General features: G+C 43.8%; 1 protein-coding gene across 2 annotated transcripts; it reads left to right on the top strand.

Moving 5' to 3' along the window:
* Nucleotides 1–1,835: 1,835 nt before the first annotated feature.
* Nucleotides 1,836–19,428, top strand: LOC129832998 (glycylpeptide N-tetradecanoyltransferase 1-like). Of its 2 annotated transcripts, none has more exons than XM_055897196.1 (12): nt 1,836–1,971; nt 8,929–9,034; nt 9,317–9,461; nt 15,009–15,127; nt 15,312–15,403; nt 15,606–15,722; nt 15,911–16,081; nt 16,219–16,327; nt 16,491–16,661; nt 16,933–17,100; nt 17,811–17,948; nt 18,252–19,428. In XM_055897196.1, the coding sequence occupies exons 1-12, from the start codon at nt 1,862–1,864 to the stop codon at nt 18,270–18,272; spliced, it is 1,467 nt and encodes a 488-aa protein (XP_055753171.1). In that variant the 5' UTR covers nt 1,836–1,861; the 3' UTR covers nt 18,273–19,428. The 2 variants fall into 2 exon arrangements, with proteins under 2 accessions (XP_055753171.1, XP_055753170.1); XM_055897195.1 differs by having other exon boundaries at nt 8,929–9,040.
* The last annotated feature ends 141 nt before the right edge of the window (nt 19,429–19,569 follow it).

The raw sequence follows: 19,569 nt of genomic DNA, 5'->3' as shown, positions 1-19,569 counted from the left end.
TTTTCAATTCTGGCATACTATTTCAATGTTTTTGTGCTTGAATGGTGTCTGTGTGAGAAAACAGATTTATTTTTGAGGGAAGTGGAGTAGGAGATAGTATGCACAGCATACTGACACGCAACACACACAGAGCCTCCTTCTGCCATATAAATGAGTCATATACACAACCGTTCTTAAGTTTGGGGTCACACAGAAATGTCCTTCTTTTTGAAAGAAAATAATTTTTTTGTCCATTAAAATAACATAAAATTGATCAGAAATACAGTGTAGACATTGTTAATGTTGTAAATGACTATTGTAGCTGGAAACAACAGATTTTTAATGGAAAATCTACATACAGAGGCCCATTATCAGCAACCATCACTGAAGATCACATACAACGCAGTCTACTACTCCCTTCACAGAACAGCGCAAACTGGCTCTAACCAGAATAGAAAGAGGAGTGGGAGGCCCCGGTGCACAACTGAGCAAGAGGACAAGTACATTAGAGTGTCTAGTTTGAGAAACAGACACCTCACAGATGCTGGCCTTCTAGGCAGAGTTCCTCTGTCCAGTGTGTGTTATTTTGCCCATCTTAATCTTTTATTTTTATTAGCCAGTCTGAGATATGGCTTTTTCTTTGCAAGTCTGCCTTGAAGGCCAGCATCCCGGAGTCGCCTCTTCATTGTTGACGCTGAGACTGGTGTTTGTGGGTATTATTTGCCAGTTGAGGACTTGTGAGACGTCTGTTTCTCAAACTAGACACTCTAATGTACTTGTCCTCTTGCTCAGTTGTCCCCCGGGGCCTCCCACTCCTCTTTCTATTCTGGTTAGGGCCAGTTTGCGCTGTTCTGTGACAGGAGTAGTACACAGCGTTGTATGAGATATTCCGTTTATTGTCAATTTCTCGCTTGGAATAGCCTTCATTTCTCAGAACAAGAATAGACTGACGAGTTTCAGAAGAAAGTTATTTGTTTCTGGCCATTTTGAGCCTGTAATCGAACCCACAAATGCCGATGCTCCAGATACACAATTTGTCTAAGGAAGGCCAGTTTAATTGCTTCTTTAATTAGGACAACAGTTTTCAGCTGTGCTAACATAATTGCAAAAGGGTTTTCTAATGCTCAATTAGCCTTTTAAAATGATAAACTTGGATTAGCTAACACAACGTGCCATTGGAACACAGGAGTGAGGGTTGCTGATAATGGGCCTCTGTACCCCTATGTAGATTTTCCATTAAAATTCAGCCTTTTCTAGCTACAATAGTCATTTACAACATTAACAATGTCTACACTGTATTTCTGATCAATTTGATGATGTTTTAATGGACAAAGAATGTGCTTTTGAGTCTAATGATGTATCTAAACCCTGGATCGCTGATGTCATATCGGTCATATTGGCACTCCCCAGAAGGAGCAGTCCTTACTAGGAATGAATGTACTTCTACAGTATTACAATTAAATATTTTAAGGACCAAATTACATGTATTTAAGTATTTTGTTGTTGTAGCGGAAACAGTAAAATTAGTCATTTCTAAAAACAATATTTTAAGGAAAATTGTTTTATTAAACTGTTTCATTTTTTATTTATAGCTCACATCTGAGTGGTCATCTAGTGTATATATAAATCATTGGGTGAGTCACAACCTCGTGACATTGTTTAATAGACAACTGAGGCTCAGTCCTGTTTAGGGACATGTTCCTTACGTAGCCCTATGCATCCATTTGCCTGCTTCGAAAGTGTGTTAAAAAAAAAAAAAAATCATAACCTGTCACATTAATAACTACAGGAACCAGAATGCACTACAACAGTCGGCCAATAGTATCGCAGGTTGTTTTGAGGCGTTGAATGCACGCGGTGGTTCTTCACTTCCTGGTTAAAGATGGCGGATGAGAATGAGACAGCACCGAAGCCTGAGAAAGAAGAGGAGGTAGAAGAAGACCATGGACATTGCAGTGATTGCGAAAATGAAGAGCATCACTTTGATGATGGGTAAGGGTGCACACCTATTTGTAGCACGATAGAAAATGTGTCATGCTATTGCGCTCGTTTTAAAGATACGATGCAAGCTATACTCAGCTGGTCTTGAGAAACCCAATTCAACTAATCCCTCCCACTTTCTTTTGGATTATTGGTGATAACGGTTTAACGTTACTCATTGCCAGCTTTTCGCTCTGATTTGATCTAAATTGGTTATTTTCCTGTTATGGGCAGGGTTTCATGCTGTTCCTCCTTTTGCTTTTATCGCGAGGCATAACGTTAGCTAACTACCATTGGTCACTGTACAAGAAATTTAACTATATTATGATCAATTACATACAATTATGCGGTAAAGACCAACACAAATCAGATTGTAGTACAATATTAAACTGGAACACTTGATTTCGAATAGAGAACAGCGCCCAAATGTTAAATACAACGTCTTAAGTCAAATGCGAAACTGATAACGTTAGCTAACTAGCTAGCTAGCCAGCTATGCCTTTTTACGACGTTGACCTGTTAGTTAGCTGACTCCCGAACTTGTGACGCTGTCTGTCAAAAATAACAAACATATTCAGGTAAACAATGATGCATCGTCTGTCTTTTCATCACAGCAACACCATCATGATAGGTGCTAAATGCTTTAGCATAGTTGGCTCATTCCTACCATGCGGTGCTTTTTCTATCCCCAGGAAATGTCACTTATTTTTAGTGTAAAATGTGAATTCCAGAAAGCTTTCAATATAAGGCCAGGTGTACTTTACCTTAACACAGAAATATGGCCCTTGAAAGCGAATGTTGAACATTATTCATCAACTTACATGAGAAATATAAGCCTTATAATATTTTAAATCTTCATTATTTTATAGCCCTTGTTAAATTCTCATTTCAATAACGTTTTTTTTCTCATGATTATTGTATTTAATATTTTCTTTGTGTCCCTGATATCACTTTCCACCCTGTTAGTCTGTAATTCTCCATTTTAAGAAAACAACCCCTTTCTAAAATGACACCACATTCAGGAAGTTGCATCATTTCTTTGGTGGGAAAACTGTGGTGCAAAGGTACAACAATATAAACACACATTTTTGTTATCTATTTTTCCATGTTTCATGTTAGTCTGTATTTCCCACTCATAAATTTCCACCCTGTTACATTAAAAAATATATAATATATATTTCACCTTTATTTAACCAGGTAGGCCAGTTGAGAACATTTACAACTGCAACCTGGCCAACATAAAGTAAAGCAGCGCTACAAAAACAACAACAGAGTTACACATGGGATAAACAAACATACAGTCAATAACACATTATAAAAATATATGTACAGTGTGTGCAAATGTAGTAAGATTAGGGAGGTAAGGCAATAAATAAGCCATAGTGGCGAAATAATTACAATTTAGCGTTAACACTTGAGTGATAAATGTGCAGATGATGGTGTGCAAGTAGAGATACTGGGGTGCAAAAAAAGTAAATAACAATATGGGGATGAGGTAGTTGGGTGGGCTATTTACAGATAGGCTGTGTACAGGTGCAGTGATCAGTAAGCTGCTCTGACAGCTGATGCTTAAAGTTAGTGAGAGAGATATATAAGTCGCCAGCTAAAGTGATTTTTGCAATTCGTTCCAGTCATTGGCAGCAGAGAACTGTAAGGCGGCCAAAAGAGTTGTTGGCTTTGGGGATGACCAGTGAAATATACCTGCTGGAGCCCGTGCTACGGGTAGGTGTTGCTATGGGGACCAATGAGCTGAGATAAGGCGGGGCTTTACCAAGCAAAGACTTATAGATGACCTGGAGGCAGTGGGTTTGGCAACGAAGATGTAGCGAGGGCCAGCCAACGAGAGCATACAGGTCGCAGTGGTGGGTAGTATATGGGGCTTTGGTGACAAAACGGATGGCACTGTGATAGACTGCATCCAATTTGCTAAGTAGAGTGTTGGAGGCTATTTTGTAAATGACATCGCCGAAGTCAAGGATCAGTTGGATAGTCAGTTTTACGAGGGTATGTTTGGCAGCATGAGTGAAGGATGCTTTGTTGCGAAATAGGAAGCTGATTCTAGATTTAATTTTGGATTGGAGATGCTTAATGTGAATCTGGAAGGAGAGTTTACAGTCTAGCCAGAGACCTAGGTATTTATTGTTGTCCACATATTCTAAGTCAGAACCGTCCAGAGTAGTGATGCTAGTCGGGCGGGTGGGTGCGGGCAGCAATCGGTTGAAGAGCATGCATTTAGTTTTACTAGCATTTAAGAGCAGTTGGAGGCCATGGAAAGAGTGTTTGACATTGAAACTCGTTTGGAGGTTTTTTAACAGTGTCCAAAGGAGGGCCAGATGTATACAGAATGGTGTCATCTGCATAGATGTGGATCAGAGAATCACCAGCAGCAAGAGCGACATCATTGATATACAGTTGAAGTCGGAAGTTTACATACACTTAGGTTGGAGTCATTAAAACTCTTTTCAACCACTCCACAAATGTCTTGTTAACAGACTATAGTTTTGGCAAGTCGGTTATGACATCTACTTTGTGCATGACACAAGTAATTTTTCCAACAATTGTTTACAGACAGATTATTTCACTTATAATTCACTGTATCACAATTCCAGTGGGTCAGAAATGTACATACACTAAGTTGACTGTGCCTTTAAACAGCTTAGAGAATTCCAGAAAATGTGGTCATAGCTTTAGAAGCTTCTGATAGGCTAATTGACATAATTTGAGTCAATTGGAGGTGTACCTGTGGATGTATTTCAAGGCCTACCTTCAAACTCAGTGCCTCTTTGCTTGACATCATGGGAAAATCAAAAGAAATCAGCCAAGACCTCAGAAAAAAACATTGTAGACCTCCACAAGTCTGGTTCATCCTTGGGAGCAATTACCAAACGCCTGAAGGTGCCACGTTCATCTTTACAAACAATAGTACGCAAGTATAAACACCATGGGACACACAGCCGTCATACCGCTCAGGAAGGAGATGTGTTCTTTGGTGCGAAAAGTGCAACTCAATCCCAGAACAACAGCAAAGGACCTTGTGAAGATGCTGGAGGAAACGGGTACAAAATAACTGATATCCACAGTAAAACGAGTCCTATATCGACATAACCTGAAAGGCCGCTCAGCAAGGTGGAAGCCACTGCTCCAAAACCGCCATAAAAGCCAGACTACGGTTTGCAACTGCACATGGGGACAAAGATCATACTTTTTGGAGAAATGTCCTCTGGTCTGATTAAACAAAAATGTAACTGTTTGGCCATAATGACCATCATTATGTTTGGAGGAAAAAGGGGGAGGCTTGCAAACCGAAGCACACCATCCCAACCGTGAAGCACGGGGGTCACAGCATCATGTTGTGGGGGTTCTTTGCTGCAGGAGGGACTGGTGCACTTCACAAAATAGATGGCATCAAAATTATGTGGATATATTGAAGCAACGTCACAAGACATCAGTCAGGAAGTTAAAGCTTGGTCGCAAATGGGTCTTCCAAATGGACAATGACCCCAAGCATACTTCTAAAGTTGTGGCAAAATGGCTTAAGGACAACAAAGTCAAGGTATTGGAGTGGCCATCACAAAGCCCTGGCCTCAATCCTATAGAAAATGTGTGGGCAGAACTGAAAAGTTTGTGCGAGCAAGGAGGCCTACAACTCTGACTCAGTTACACCAGCTCTGTCAGGAGGAATGGGCCAAAATTCACCAAACTTATTGTGGGAAGCTTGTGGAAGGCTACCCGAAACGTCTGATCCATGTTAAACAATTTAAAGGCAATGCTACCAAATACTAATTGAGTGTATGTAAACTTCTGGGAAAATGATGAAAGAAATTAAAGCTGAAATAAATAGTTCTCTCTTATTTTGAGTTTTTACAAAGATAAAATGTCAGAAATTGTGAAAAACTGGGGCCTCCCGGGTGGTGTAGGGCACTGCATCGCAGCGCTAGCTGTGCCACCAGAGTCTCTGGGTTTGCGCCCAGGCTCTGTCGCAGCCGGCCGCCACCGGGAGGGTTTGGCCGGTAGGGATATCCTTGTCTCATCGCGCTCCAGCGACTCCTGTGGCGGGCCGGGCGCAGTGCGCGCTAACCAAGGGAGCCAGGTGCACGGTGTTTCCTCCGACACATTGGTGCGACTGGCTTCCGGGTTGGAGGCGCGCTGCGTTAAAGAAGCAGTGCGGCTTGGTTGGGTTGTGCTTCGGAGGACGCGTGGCTTTCGACCTTCGTCTCTCCCGAGCCCGTACGGGAGTTGTAACGATGAGACAAGATAGTAATTACTAGCGATTGGATACCACAAAAAATTGGGGAGAAAAGGGGGTTAAAAAAAAAAAGAGGAAAAAAATTAATTGTGAAAAACGGAGTTTAAATGTATTTGGCTAAGGTCGATGTAAACTTCCGACTTCAACTCTATACAGAGAAAATAGTCGTCGTCCTGAGAATTGAACCCTGTGGCACCCCCATAAAGACTGCCAGAGGTCCGTAATACAGGCCCTCCGATTTGACACACTGAACTCTATCTGAGAAGTAGTTGGGGAACCTGGCGAGGCAGTCATTTGAGAAACTAAGGCTATTGAGTCTGCAGATAAGAATGCGGTGATTGACTGAGTCGAAAGCCTTGGCCAGGTCGATGATGACGGCTGCACAGTACTGTCTTTTATCGATGGCGGTTATGATATCGTTTAGGACCTTGAAAGTGGTTGAGGTGCACCCATGACCAGCTCGGAAACCAGATTGCATATTGGAGAAGGTATGGTGGGTTTTTCGAAATGGTCGGTGATCTGTTTGTTAACTTGGCTTTCCAAGACTTAGAAAGGCAGGGCAGGATGGATATAGGTCTAACAGTTTGGGTCTCTCCCCCTTTGAAGAGGGGGATGACCGCGGCAGCTTTCCGATCTTTAGATGTCTCAGACGACCACACATGCTGACCACACTGCTCACATTACAAAATAAATATACACATACATGTTATTCAATCATTGCACCCACACTGCTCGCGTGCGCCAACAAGCGTCTGCGTTGCCAGGCTCTAAAATATAAGTCAGTTCTATTTGTGATGCTGAACGCGGTGCAAGTCCTGCCTCTCCCATCTCCTCATTGGTTTATAGAAGCAGATACCCACGTGCCATCTCCTCATTGGTTATACCTACGTGGGTGATTGAAAGATGAACTGACGTCGGTCGGTCGTGGTAATACACCTTTTATTATGAAAGTTAGATGCCAATCTAAAGATGCCATATAAAGTCCAAAGAAGAAAAAGCCTGGAAGGAGGAGAGATGACTAGAAACGATTCGGTTGACCGTTTTATTTGTGGATTAATTGTCGGAGTAGAGGACCTTGGGCATTTCAGGTCAAAATAACAACAACGTTTATATCCTATGACAAATTAGCTAGCAACAGCAAGCTAGCTAAATTGGACAAATTAGCTAGCAACTGCAAGCTAGCTAGCTAAATTACCATAAATGTGTAATGCTTTTCAACCTGTCCCCAGATTAATATAACTCGTTCAGAGTTTTTGATATTTCAACCTGCGTGTCGTGATCACGTTTGGTGTGGGGGGACAAAATACATTTGTGTGCGTCCGGTTTGGGTATGGCGTTAGGCTAAGTTAAAGAGAAAATTAACCACTTTTCATATGTTTGATAGAGAAGTTAAAATCCTGTTCAAGTGTTCACCATTATACTAGCTCAATCTTGCTCACTCAGAGCGCTATGGCTAATTTGTGTTCCAAATTTCCACCCAGTTAGGTTCCACGCTGTTAGTTGGAAAATGCACCCCAAAAAATAAGTGCCTGGGTTTGACCAAAATATTTTTCTGATAGAATGCACGGGGGAAAATATATTCCCCCCCCCCCCCAAAAAAAAACACTGCATATATGAGGTCCAAAAAGCACTGCATATTTGGAATGACCAAGTTAAGCTAGGTGACCGCTGTCTGACATGAGTGATACACTTGATGCTGGAAATCTCAGACTTCAGTGCATTCAAGACAACTGGGAACTTGGGGGGTTATGACATTTGGAAACGAGCTCCGACTGGGGGAAAAATATTTTGAAGGGTCATCCATCTTGGAATTCCAAGTCGGAAACACAGGCGTCTTTCTAGAGCTCCGACGTGAGCGTCATTTTGCCAGAAGAAAATGTAAGTAACTGCTCTTAACGTTCCTTCTGTAAATTGCGGGGTTGACCTAACCATATAGTGACATGTAGCTATTTGTTTAGCTGGGATGCAACCATTGTCAAAACTCTCTTGGTTGCAGTGAAGCTATTGGTTCTGCCAACAATCAACAACAACCTATTTCAACTTGGTGTGGATTACAGCCCTTGTGTGGCTTGATGTCAGCGTGTATGCGATCGTCTGGGACCCTGCTAGGTAGCTAAATAAGTTAACATGAATATTTGATAGCTAACGCTAGTTAGCTAAATGAAATGAAAGGTTGAATGGTTCTGGGTGGTAGTTAGGCTCGACTGCTGGAATGGAAGCCTGTCGAATAAGCCATTGAATGGTTGGTCGTCTATTGTTCCTGTCAGTGTCCCCTTAACATCCCTCATACACACACAGATACGCATAGCCACACACACTCCCCCCGGGGTCATGTGATTTACCATCTGTCCTGGTGTTACAAATACAGGCCAGTCCATAGCCTCACTCCCCCCTTGGGCGCTAATGGGATCATCCCCTGTTCTTGTAAGTATACTGCTGTCTCCCTGTCCTGCCCAGGAAATGGGCCTCAGGGTGGGGTCTTTTTTAGAGTCCTCGGTGATCAGGGGATGGAGGAATAACTCCAACCAATTTAAATTAGCTTAGGGATAAACTGTAAGTTATCTGTATTTGGGACAAAAGGTCACCACATGCTTGTTTCCAACATATCTTATAAGATGCTGGGTATTTTAGGTTGGTAATGAAGAGGGCTGAAACAGTTGTGGCACGCTCCTGGCCTATGGAAAGTCTTATAGTTACGTGTTTTTGTTGTTGTCCTATGGTAGTGACAAGGGCCAGGGAGATGACAGCGGTGCCAAGAAGAAGAAAAACAAAAAGAAGAAGAAGTCTGGGGCAACTAAAGAACCTGCGGAGGAGGATCCGCTAGGCAAGGTAGATGTATGTACATGTGTGTAGGCTACAGGAGTGAGTGAGTGGGGGCCAATGTTTTTGCTTTGTTTGTGTCCCTCTGTTCCTTTGAGAGAGAGAGAGAGGAGTTCTAGAAGGACCGACATTGACTTATTGTTCTGTAACTTTTGAAAACGGCCTCTAAAAAATTGACTGGAGAATAGTGGGTGTGTTTTTGAATGTCTGTGAAGGATTGTTGTTTTGCATTTGGCAATTTGTTTCCTTTTCAACCCTACATTACTCTCTTTTCTCTCTCTCTACACGCAGGTGAACTCGCTGCCTGCTGATAAGCTGCAGGAGATCCAAAAGGCCATTGAACTGTTCTCTGTGGGCCAGGGCCCTGCCAAAACCATGGAGGAGGCAAGCCGACGCAGCTACCAGTTCTGGGACACACAGCCCGTCCCCAAGCTAGGTATGACATTTTGCAGGGGTACCGAAATGTCTCCAGAACCTCACTGTAGGGACTAGTAGGGATTAACATGGGTAACCAGGTTCCCGGGACTGTACAACATTTCCCCCCATTGTCGCACTAATGCAATTCCATGTGTAGGAGCAGATTGGCAAAAATAAAATGGCACGTCATCCAAACAGGTTGTCTCATGGAAGCCTTGAACCTAGCGTATATACTTCACACAATGTCGCCATAAATTCAAAACTCATGCATAATTTACACTGCATGCCTGCACGCGAGACCCGAATGCAGTTTAGACTTTTCATCAGAACTAAAAATTCGATCCTGGTCCGACCCAAGCTCGGTGAGCTGAAAACCCGAACCCTGGTCCGACATCACAGAAATAAAATGAACCGGGAAAGAAACAGATTTCTAGAAAACAGTAGCCTATATTGATTTAAACTGGTGTTGAGAACAATGCAGAGGCGGGCGGGCGGGAGTGAAGAGACGAGGAAACATCCATTGGATCTTAGAAAAAGCGCAGAGAGAGCAAAACATACCTTAGTTATACAAGTGGATTTTGCTCTTCGCTCGCTTAGTAGGCTGTTCTACTCCCTACCGAAAGCCTGTGCTTGTGTTTCACTGAATCTCTATGTATATTTGATCTCTGGCTGGACAAGTGGAAGTGGTAGCTCATTTATCACTGATCAGAAACATTTAGCTTGCAGTAATGTAGCCTAAATCAAGTGTATTATTAATCTATTGACTCGCGTAGTAGCCTTATACAGCCGAGACTATTATCCTATCATCCCAATCCCACTGAAACCCAACATCCCGACTCCTGTCTCACATGATCAACAAACGGTATGAGAGTAGATGGGGATATTTTTTAAACAGAGTTGGTCCCTGATAAGATACCTTGATATTTTACACAATGTCCTCTCTTCATCTCCCCGTTTATTCATGAGCTGATTTGCTGTCTGTATAAATATCAACTCGATGTAGACAAATGGGCTTAATGACTTTGGTCTTTTGACTTTTATTTGTCTGCCTTTTAAAGTTTGTATGATTTGACAACGCTGTGGCCTACTCTGTGTGTCCTGGGTGCGCTCTGAGTGTGTCCTGGGTGTGCTCTGAGTGTGTCCTGGGTGCGCTCTGAGTGTGTCCTGGGTGCGCTCTGAGTGTGTCCTGGGTGCGCTCTGAGTGTGTCCTGGGTGCGCTCTGAGTGTGTCCTGGGTGCGCTCTGAGTGTGTCCTGGGTGCGCTCTGAGTGTGTCCTGGGTGCGCTCTGAGTGTGTCCTGGGTGCGCTCTGAGTGTGTCCTGGGTGCGCTCTGAGTGTGTCCTGGGTGCGCTCTGAGTGTGTCCTGGGTGCGCTCTGAGTGTGTCCTGGGTGCGCTCTGAGTGTGTCCTGGGTGCGCTCTGCGTGTGTCTTGGGTGCGCTCTGCGTGGGTCTTGGGTGCGCTCTGCGTGGGTCTTGGGTGCGCTCTGCGTGTGTCTTGGGTGCGCTCTGCGTGTGTCTTGGGTGCGCTCTGCGTGTGTCTTGGGTGCGCTCTGCGTGTGTCTTGGGTGCGCTCTGCGTGTGTCCTGGGTGCGCTCTGCGTGTGTCCTGGGTGCGCTCTGCGTGTGTCCTGGGTGCGCTCTGAGTGTTTTTCCCCCCACATTTTTTCCCCTCCATTATTTATCTGAATATGTTGATTGTTTTTGACAGACCATGGCACAAGTTCAGGAGTCAAGATGAATATGAATTATTCCCGATATTGAAACTTGGTAGATTTTCAGGAAGAGATGAATCCCTATTGACTATGGATGGGCATTTGAAAGAATTTGACTATTCGAGTAATACCATGAAATTTATCCGGACAGGCAAAATAATGTATATTTAAAAAATAATATATATGTTTCAATTTACGAACTGGCTTGCTTCGCAGCCTGCACGACTTGGGAGAGAGGTGCCGCTTCGCTTGCATGCAGCAGTGCGGGGGATAGTCAGGGGTCGGTGTGTTTGACACAGGAGAGAGACAGTACCCATACACACTTGCCCTAGTTAGACAAACGTGTAGATGCCATAGGTTATCTATCATCCCATCTGGTAGTGCCTGTCTTGACTGCATCAATTCGATGTAAAGAGGCTAGCTATGTTAGCCAGCTAACTCTTAGCTAGCTACAGTGCATTCGGAAAGTGTTCAGACCTCTTGACTTTTTTCACATTTTCTTATTTTACAGCCTTATTCTAAAATGTATTAAATCGTTTTTTCCCTCATCAATTACCCATAACGACGAAGCAAAACCAGGTTTTTAGAAATTGAAATATCACATTTACATAAGTATTCAGACCCTTTACTTAGTACTTTGTTGAAGCACCTTTGGCAGCGATTACAGCCTCGAAGCTTCTTGGGTGTGACGCTACAATCTTGGCACACGTGTATTTGGGAAGTTTCTCCCATTCTTCTCTGCAGATTCTCTCAAGCTCTGTCAGGTTGAATTGGGAGCGTCGCTGCACAGCTATTTTCAGGTCTCTCCAGAGATGTTCGATCAGGTTCAAGTCTGGGCTCTGGCTGGGCCACTCAAGAACGTTCAGAGACTTGTCCCGAAGCCAGTCCTGTGGGAAGGTGGACCTTCGCCTCAGTCTGAGGTCCTGAGCACTCTGGAGCAGTTTTTCATCAAGGAACTCTCTGTGATTTGCTCCGTTCATCTTTCCCTCAATCCTGACTAATCTCCCAGTCCCTGCAGCTGAAAACATCCCCACAGCATGATGCTTCTACCACCATGCTTCACCATAGGGATGGTGCCAGGTTTCCTCCAGACATGACGCTTGGCATTCAGGACAAAGAATTCAACCTTGGTTTCATCAGACAAGAGAATGTTATTTCTCATGGTCTGAGAGCAATCTCCAAATGGGCTTTTTACTGAGGAGTGGTTTCCGTCTGGCCACTCTAACATAAAGGCCTGATTGGTGGAGTGCTGCAGAGATGGTTGTCCTTCTGGAAGGTTCTCTCATCTCCACAGAGGAACTCCGTAGCTCTGTCCGATTGACCATCGGGTTCTTAGTCACCTCCATGACTAAGGCCCTTCTCCACCGATTGCTCCGTTTGGCCGGGCGGCCAGCTCTAGGAAGAGTCTTGGTGGTTCCAAATTTCTTGCATTTAAGAATGATGGAAGCCACTGTGCTCTTGGGGGACCGTCCCTGCTGCAGACATTTTTTGGTACCCTTCCCCAGATCTGTGCCTCGACACAATCCTGTTTTGGAGCTCTACGGACAATTCCTTCGACCTCATGGCTTGGTTTTTGCTCTGACGTGCTCTGTCAACTGTGGGACCTTATATAGACAGGTGTGTGCCTTTCCAAATCATGTCCAATCAATTGAATTTACCACAGGTGGACTCCAATCAAGTTGTAGAAACATCTCAAGGATGATCAATGGAAACAGGATGCACCTGAGCTCAATTTCGAGTCGCATAGCAAAGGGTCTGAGTACTTATGTATTTTTAAAATAAATGTTCTAAATTTCTCAACCTGTTTTTGCTTTGTCATTATGGGGTATTGTGTGTAGATCGATGAAAAAATCTAAAATCAATTGAATCTATTTTAGAATAAAGCTGTAACGTAACAAAATGTGGGGAAAGTCAAAGGGGCTGAATACTTTCCTAATGCCTTGTACCTAAGCTAATTGAGTCTGTTTTGCTGCGCTTCCTGTCCTTGTCTACAACGACTCCATTCAGAATAAACAACAGCCTACCTGATGATAGCTCGGTGTAGCCTTCTTCTCATTTCGCTAACTTAATTGGCATTGGTCTCATCTCCCATGTTGCTTGCTACACACAAAGCTAGTGCCACGTTGATTGGCTGACAATAATAACAGAAGCGTGAACCCCGTGTGGGCTACGTTGTCATTTTATGGGTCGCACGTCATAAAAACGACATTGAAAAGGTGGTTTTATGGAATTAAGAATTTAAAATGTCATGGTGGGTCCTTGTGTGTAGCAATGTTACATACACTGAAAAAAGTATATAAATGCAATATGAAACAATTTCTAAATGTTTTACTGAGTTACAGTTCATATAAGGAAATCAGTCAATTGAAATAAATGTATTAGGCCCTAATCTACGGATTTCACATGACTGGGAATACAGATATGCATCTGTTGGTCACAGATGCCTTACAAAAATAATTTAAAAAAAGTAGGGGTGTGGACCAGAACCAGTCAATATCTGGTCTGACCACAATTTGCCTCATTTAGCGTGCCACGTCTCCTTCGCATAGAGATCAGGCTGTTGCTTGGCCTGTGGAATGGTGTCCCCGCTCCTCTTCAATGGCTTTGCGAAGTTGATGAATATTGGCGGGAACTGGAATACACTGTCGTACACGTTGATCCAGAGCATCCCAAACATGCTTAATGGGTGACATGTCTGGTGAGTATGCAGGCCATGGAAGAATTGGGAAACTTTTCAGCTTCCAGGAATTGTGTACAGATCCTTGCAACATGGGCCGTGCATTATCATGCTGAGACATGAGGTGATGGTGGTGGCTGAATGGCATGACAATGGGCCCCAGGATATCGTCACAGTATCTCTGTGCATTCAAATTGAATAAACTGCCAAATTCTTTAACCACAGCATCGTTTTCTACCATTGCGTTGTACTTATGGTAGAGAAATTAATATTCATTATTCTGGCAACATCTCTGGTGGACATTCCTGCAGTCAGCAGGCCAATTGCACGCTCCCTCAACTTGAGACATCTGTGGCATTGTGTTGTGTAACAAAACTGCACATTTTAGTGTCCTTTTATTGTCCCCAGCGCAAGGTGCACCTGTGTAATGATCATGCTGTTTATCAGCTTATTTATATGCCACACCTGTCAGGTGGATGGATTATCTTGGCAAATGAGTAATGCTCAATAACAGGGATGTAAACATATTTGTGCACAACATTTTAGAGGGCGAGAAGCTTTTTGTGCATATGAAACGTTTCTGGGAACTTTTATTTCAGCTCATGAAACATGGGACCAACACTGCATGTTTTGTTTATGTTTATTACATTTTAGACAGGCTTTTCATTGTTAAAATTCGCCTAAGATTTGTTTCTTAAATAATAATTCACTCTGTGTTGAAATGTCACGTAAATTATTTAATTTAGACAAGGCTTTTGTCTTTGTTAAAATAGGCCTATGATTTTTTTTTCCTTTCAGAAAGGACTAGTGACCTGAGGAGATTTGATATGAATAGTCCAATTGGCCTCTTTGTTTTTGGATTAAACCTACTAAGATGGCTCCCAAGTGGCGTTGCACTCTAAGGCTCTGCATCTCAGTGCTAGAGGCGTCACTACAGACCCTGGTTCGATCCCGGGCTGTATCACAACCGGCCGTGATCGGGAGTCACGGGGCGGCGCACAATTGGCCCAGCGTCGTCCGGATTAGGGGAGGGTTTGGCCGGGGTAGGCCGTCATTGTAAATTAAGAATTTGTTCTTAATTGACTTGCCTGGTTAAATAAAATAAATGTTATGCTTTTATAGTTACGTTGAATATGCAGATTGCTAATATCCTCTTACATTGCGTTTTGTTAACCTTAGGGGAGATGGTGACGTCGCACGGTTCCATCGAGCCTGACAAAGACAACATCCGGGAGGTGCCCTACAGTCTTCCTCCAGGCTTCACGTGGGACGCCTTGGACCTGGGCGACGCCGCTGTGGTGAGGCGGCTTCTCTACAACCCCTCCACCCCAGACTGAGTGTCCCGAAAACAATATAGCGATAGCAATCAAAATACTTCACTTTTGATTGTGGTTATTCCATCAGCTGACCCCACTTTACCCTACTTAATTTAACCCTAGACCTTTCAGTCGTTGCTCAGTCTCTTCCTCTTCCTCCTCTTAGCTGAAGGAGCTGTACACTCTGCTCAATGAGAACTACGTGGAGGATGATGACAACATGTTCCGCTTCGACTACTCCCCAGAGTTCCTGCTCTGGTAACTCTTTATTACTTAGCTACGTCACCTTTGTTACATACATGAGACAAGCTGAGCAACAATCTCTTTCAATAGATATCTCTCTTATGTTAGATGTGTTATCTTTTAAAGGCAGGAGTTTTTTTCTGACCAGCAAAACTTGGCCATCGTGTTTTCTGTCATATTTGGGAACTGAGCTGTAATTGTGATGTCTCTCCCTCAGGGCTTTGCGTCCCCCAGGCTGGCTGCCCCAGTGGCATTGTGGGGTGAGGGTGAACTCCAACCAGAAGCTCGTGGGCTTCATCAGTGCCATCCCTGCCAACATCCGCATCTATGACCAGTCAGTTACAATGCATCATGCTCTTGTTCACACACTTTTGTTATTCCCAAACACTAGTATTTTAATATAGCTAACAATAGGAATGTGATATTTGCTCCTTGATTATACAATTTCCTGTTTTAATTTGCTGTAAGGAGTCAGACATTAAGAGGAGGCCTTACTCACTTTAGACTGTTTTTGTCATTTAGAGATAAGAAGATGGTGGAGATCAACTTCCTGTGCGTCCACAAGAAGCTGCGCTCCAAGCGGGTAGCGCCAGTCCTGATCCGAGAGATCACTAGACGGGTCAACCTGAAGGGCATCTTCCAGGCTGTCTACACCGCTGGCGTGGTACTGCCCAAACCTGTGGGCACCTGCAGGTGGGTCACTGAGAGACGCACCAACCACACCACACCACACTACACCCACACCAGACAGATACCCATCCAACCAAATTCATATGCTCGTAAACACAAAAACAAAGTAAGCGAAATGTGATCTGTTATCGTCTGTATAGGTACTGGCATCGCTCGCTGAACCCACGCAAGCTGATCGAGGTGAAGTTCTCTCACCTGAGCCGGAACATGACTATGCAACGCACCATGAAGCTGTACCGTCTGAATGAGGTGAGTCAGTGAGCAAAGCGCCATCTAGTGGCTATCCTCTCTGCACAACACCCGACCGCCCAGTCGTCACCTGATGCCTCTATTTGAAATGTCTATTGTGTTGACGTGAAACTCTCCATTGAAAGGGATGACCTTCCGTGACCTTCCGTCTCCTTCTCTCCAGGCCCCAAAGACGTCTGGCTTGCGGCCAATGACCAGGAAGGATGTTCCGGCGGTGCATCGCCTGCTCCTGGAGTACCTGAGCCAGTTCCACCTGGCCCCCGTCATGAGCCCCGAGGAGGTGGAGCACTGGCTGCTTCCCCAGGAGAACATCATCGACACCTACCTGGTCGTGGTCAGTACCATTGTTAAAATGTACACTACCGTAGACACCTATAACATTGCACATTGCAACACCTTACACACCTAGTAAATGGTATACACCGAGTAGACCGTTACACATTACCATATATGGCCACCTATCCAGATACCCTTTGTAGACTCTTCTACCTCTAGACAACATTGTTCACCTTATGTCACCTTCAGAGCTCTGCAAATGCATTTCACACACATCTAAAATGGAGTGAATGTAAAGTTGGAAGATGTGCTTTCCCTCCCTGGTGCAGACCTCTGGGGGCAAGGTGACGGACTTCCTGAGCTTCTACACGCTCCCATCTACTATCATGAACCATCCAGTGCACCGCAGCCTCAAGGCAGCCTACTCCTTCTACAACGTGCACACCACCACCACCCTGCTGGACCTGATGTCTGACGCACTCATTCTGGCCAAGTCGGTGAGTTGTTTCTCTTGGTTCAGGCGGCTGGGGGTTGGAGGTCAAATGGTAGTTGGATTTGGGTACAATGTAAAATATTGACTGTTTACACTGAGTATACCAAACATTAGGAACACTTTCCTAATATTGAGTTGCACCCCCACTTTTTTGCTCTTAGAACAGCCTCAATTTGTCGGGTCATCGGCTGTACAAGGTGTCGAATGCGTTCCACAGGGATGCTGGCCCATGTTGACTCCAATACTTCCCGCAGTTGTCAAAGTTGGTTGGATGTCATTTGGGTGGTGGACCATGCTTCATACACACGGGAAACTGTTGAGCGTGAAAAATGCAGCAGCATTGCAGTTCTTGACACAAACTGGTGCGCCTGTTACCTACTACCATACCCCGTTCAAAGGCACTTAAATCTTTTGTCTTGCTCATTCACCCTCTGAATGGCACACACACACAATCCATATCTTAGTTGTCTCAACTTTAAATCATTTTGACCTGTCTCCTCCCCTTCATCTACACTGATTTGAAGTGGATTTAACAAGGGACATCAATAAGTGATCATAGTTTTCACCTGGATTCACCTGCTCAGTCTGTCATGGAAAGAGCAAGTGTTCTTAATGTTTTGTGTACTCAGTGAATAATTCATCTTTAACTCAATCCCTTTCTCCCATCTCTCTCCACATCCCCCTCTCTCATCCATATCTATTGTCAATATCCAGAAAGGGTTTGATGTTTTCAATGCACTGGACCTGATGGAGAATAAGACTTTCCTGGAGAAGCTCAAGTTTGGCATCGGAGACGGGAATCTACAGTATTATCTGTACAATTGGAAGTGTCCTAGCATGGGATCGGAGAAGGTGCGTCATGATGCCCGTAGTTCATATTTACTGATAGTTCAGTCAGTTCCTGGAGCGGTGACTCTTTTTCACATTGATATAAATTATTCATGGTAATATGATGATATTGAAACAGTGTTTTGTGGTACCTAGACTGTACTGTAGTTTTTTTTTTTCTGGTACAAAAGGAGGAAGTGTTATGAGAGAGGGAGGGAACCATTGACTTGATTATCTTGCTATCGGCCTCACAGATGTCATCATCTGGGTTCTCATTTTAACTTCTGGTGAAACTTATCATAAGCTTCTTTTTTCTGTGGTTCACAGGTTGGCTTAGTACTACAGTGACATCCCTCTTCACCCCCCCGAGCGTCACAGTTAGGCCAGGAGACCACACAACGCACTGACCACCTGACAGATGGACTTCCTGGAAAGAACCCACCGCCCATTTTTATTTCTTGACCTTTGAACTTTGACCTGCACTACCGCTGCCAGGCAGGGAGTCGGGGGAGTTGGTCCTTCTCCACACTCCACGCTCTCTCTCCCTCCCATCACATGGACCTTAAGCCATTTTAGTTACCATCCCAACTGAAGTCTGTCATGATTGTACCAGATATCTTATACACACGCTGCACAATTCGCTATATGACACACACGCGTAACTACACAACATACATGTACAGTAAGACAAACATGACAGGAAAATGATACTAACACATACTCACTAGATGCTAACATTTTCTTTTCCTTCATGTGTGCGATGCGCTTTTTTCGAAACAAATCTCATCATCCCCAAAGTAAAGTGTTTAGGCTTTTCTCTCTAAAAATCAACAACATTTCAAAAGGAAGAACAACTAAACAAAAAAAGAAGGTAATTAATATCCAAAGTGGACACAAGGCAAGGGCTTCTGTCCGTTTTTTTTTTTTCTCTCGCTATTGAGGCTTGAACCTGCAGATTTACTATCAACCCCTCAATTGTCTTCACTGTAGGCGTTCTAGAGTTGACTGTACACAGCTGATTGAGGGGTTTTGTCCTTTATATTTTTATTTTTTTATTAATATATTTTTTTGGTCCCATCTGTACTAACTGCCGAGATCCATTCAGAAGCCCTGTTCAGAAGAAAATACAACGATGACCGTTAAATGGAATATCTGTCAACAAGAACTTAACAATTTGGAGTAGTTTGGACTTTTTTTACGTTGCGGCCGGGAGAGCAGATATCTGGTGTAGTGGAATGGTTGGGTGGGGGCTGCTGAGGGGGCACGGAAGGGACTGGATACTGTTTGTGGGTATAACACCTCTGAAATTGAGAATCAAAACTGTCAAGGATTTTGGGCACCTGGTGCTGGGTAACACCCAAGTAAACTTTTTGTTTTTATGTAGAGTGTTGGATGGGATGCAAACCGAAATGAAAAACGGGTCTCGTGGTTTTATGATGCAGGAAAACAAATGTGAAGATGCAGGGGAATTTTTGTGCAAAATAAAATATAGAAGTTGCTGTGAGGTTTTGTAATGGTTGCTCTCAGGTGATTTCTATCCTTTAGTTTATCATGAGGATATTCACTGGGTTACTTCTGCCTTTACCCATCACCCCTTTGTGGTCAAATTCTACTTAATAAGAGGTGTGACGTCAGAACAATTAAT

This window comes from Salvelinus fontinalis, chromosome 34 (genome assembly GCF_029448725.1).
Source record: "Salvelinus fontinalis isolate EN_2023a chromosome 34, ASM2944872v1, whole genome shotgun sequence".
Taxonomy (NCBI): domain Eukaryota; kingdom Metazoa; phylum Chordata; class Actinopteri; order Salmoniformes; family Salmonidae; genus Salvelinus; species Salvelinus fontinalis.
This window is presented reverse-complemented; position numbering and strand designations above follow the sequence as displayed.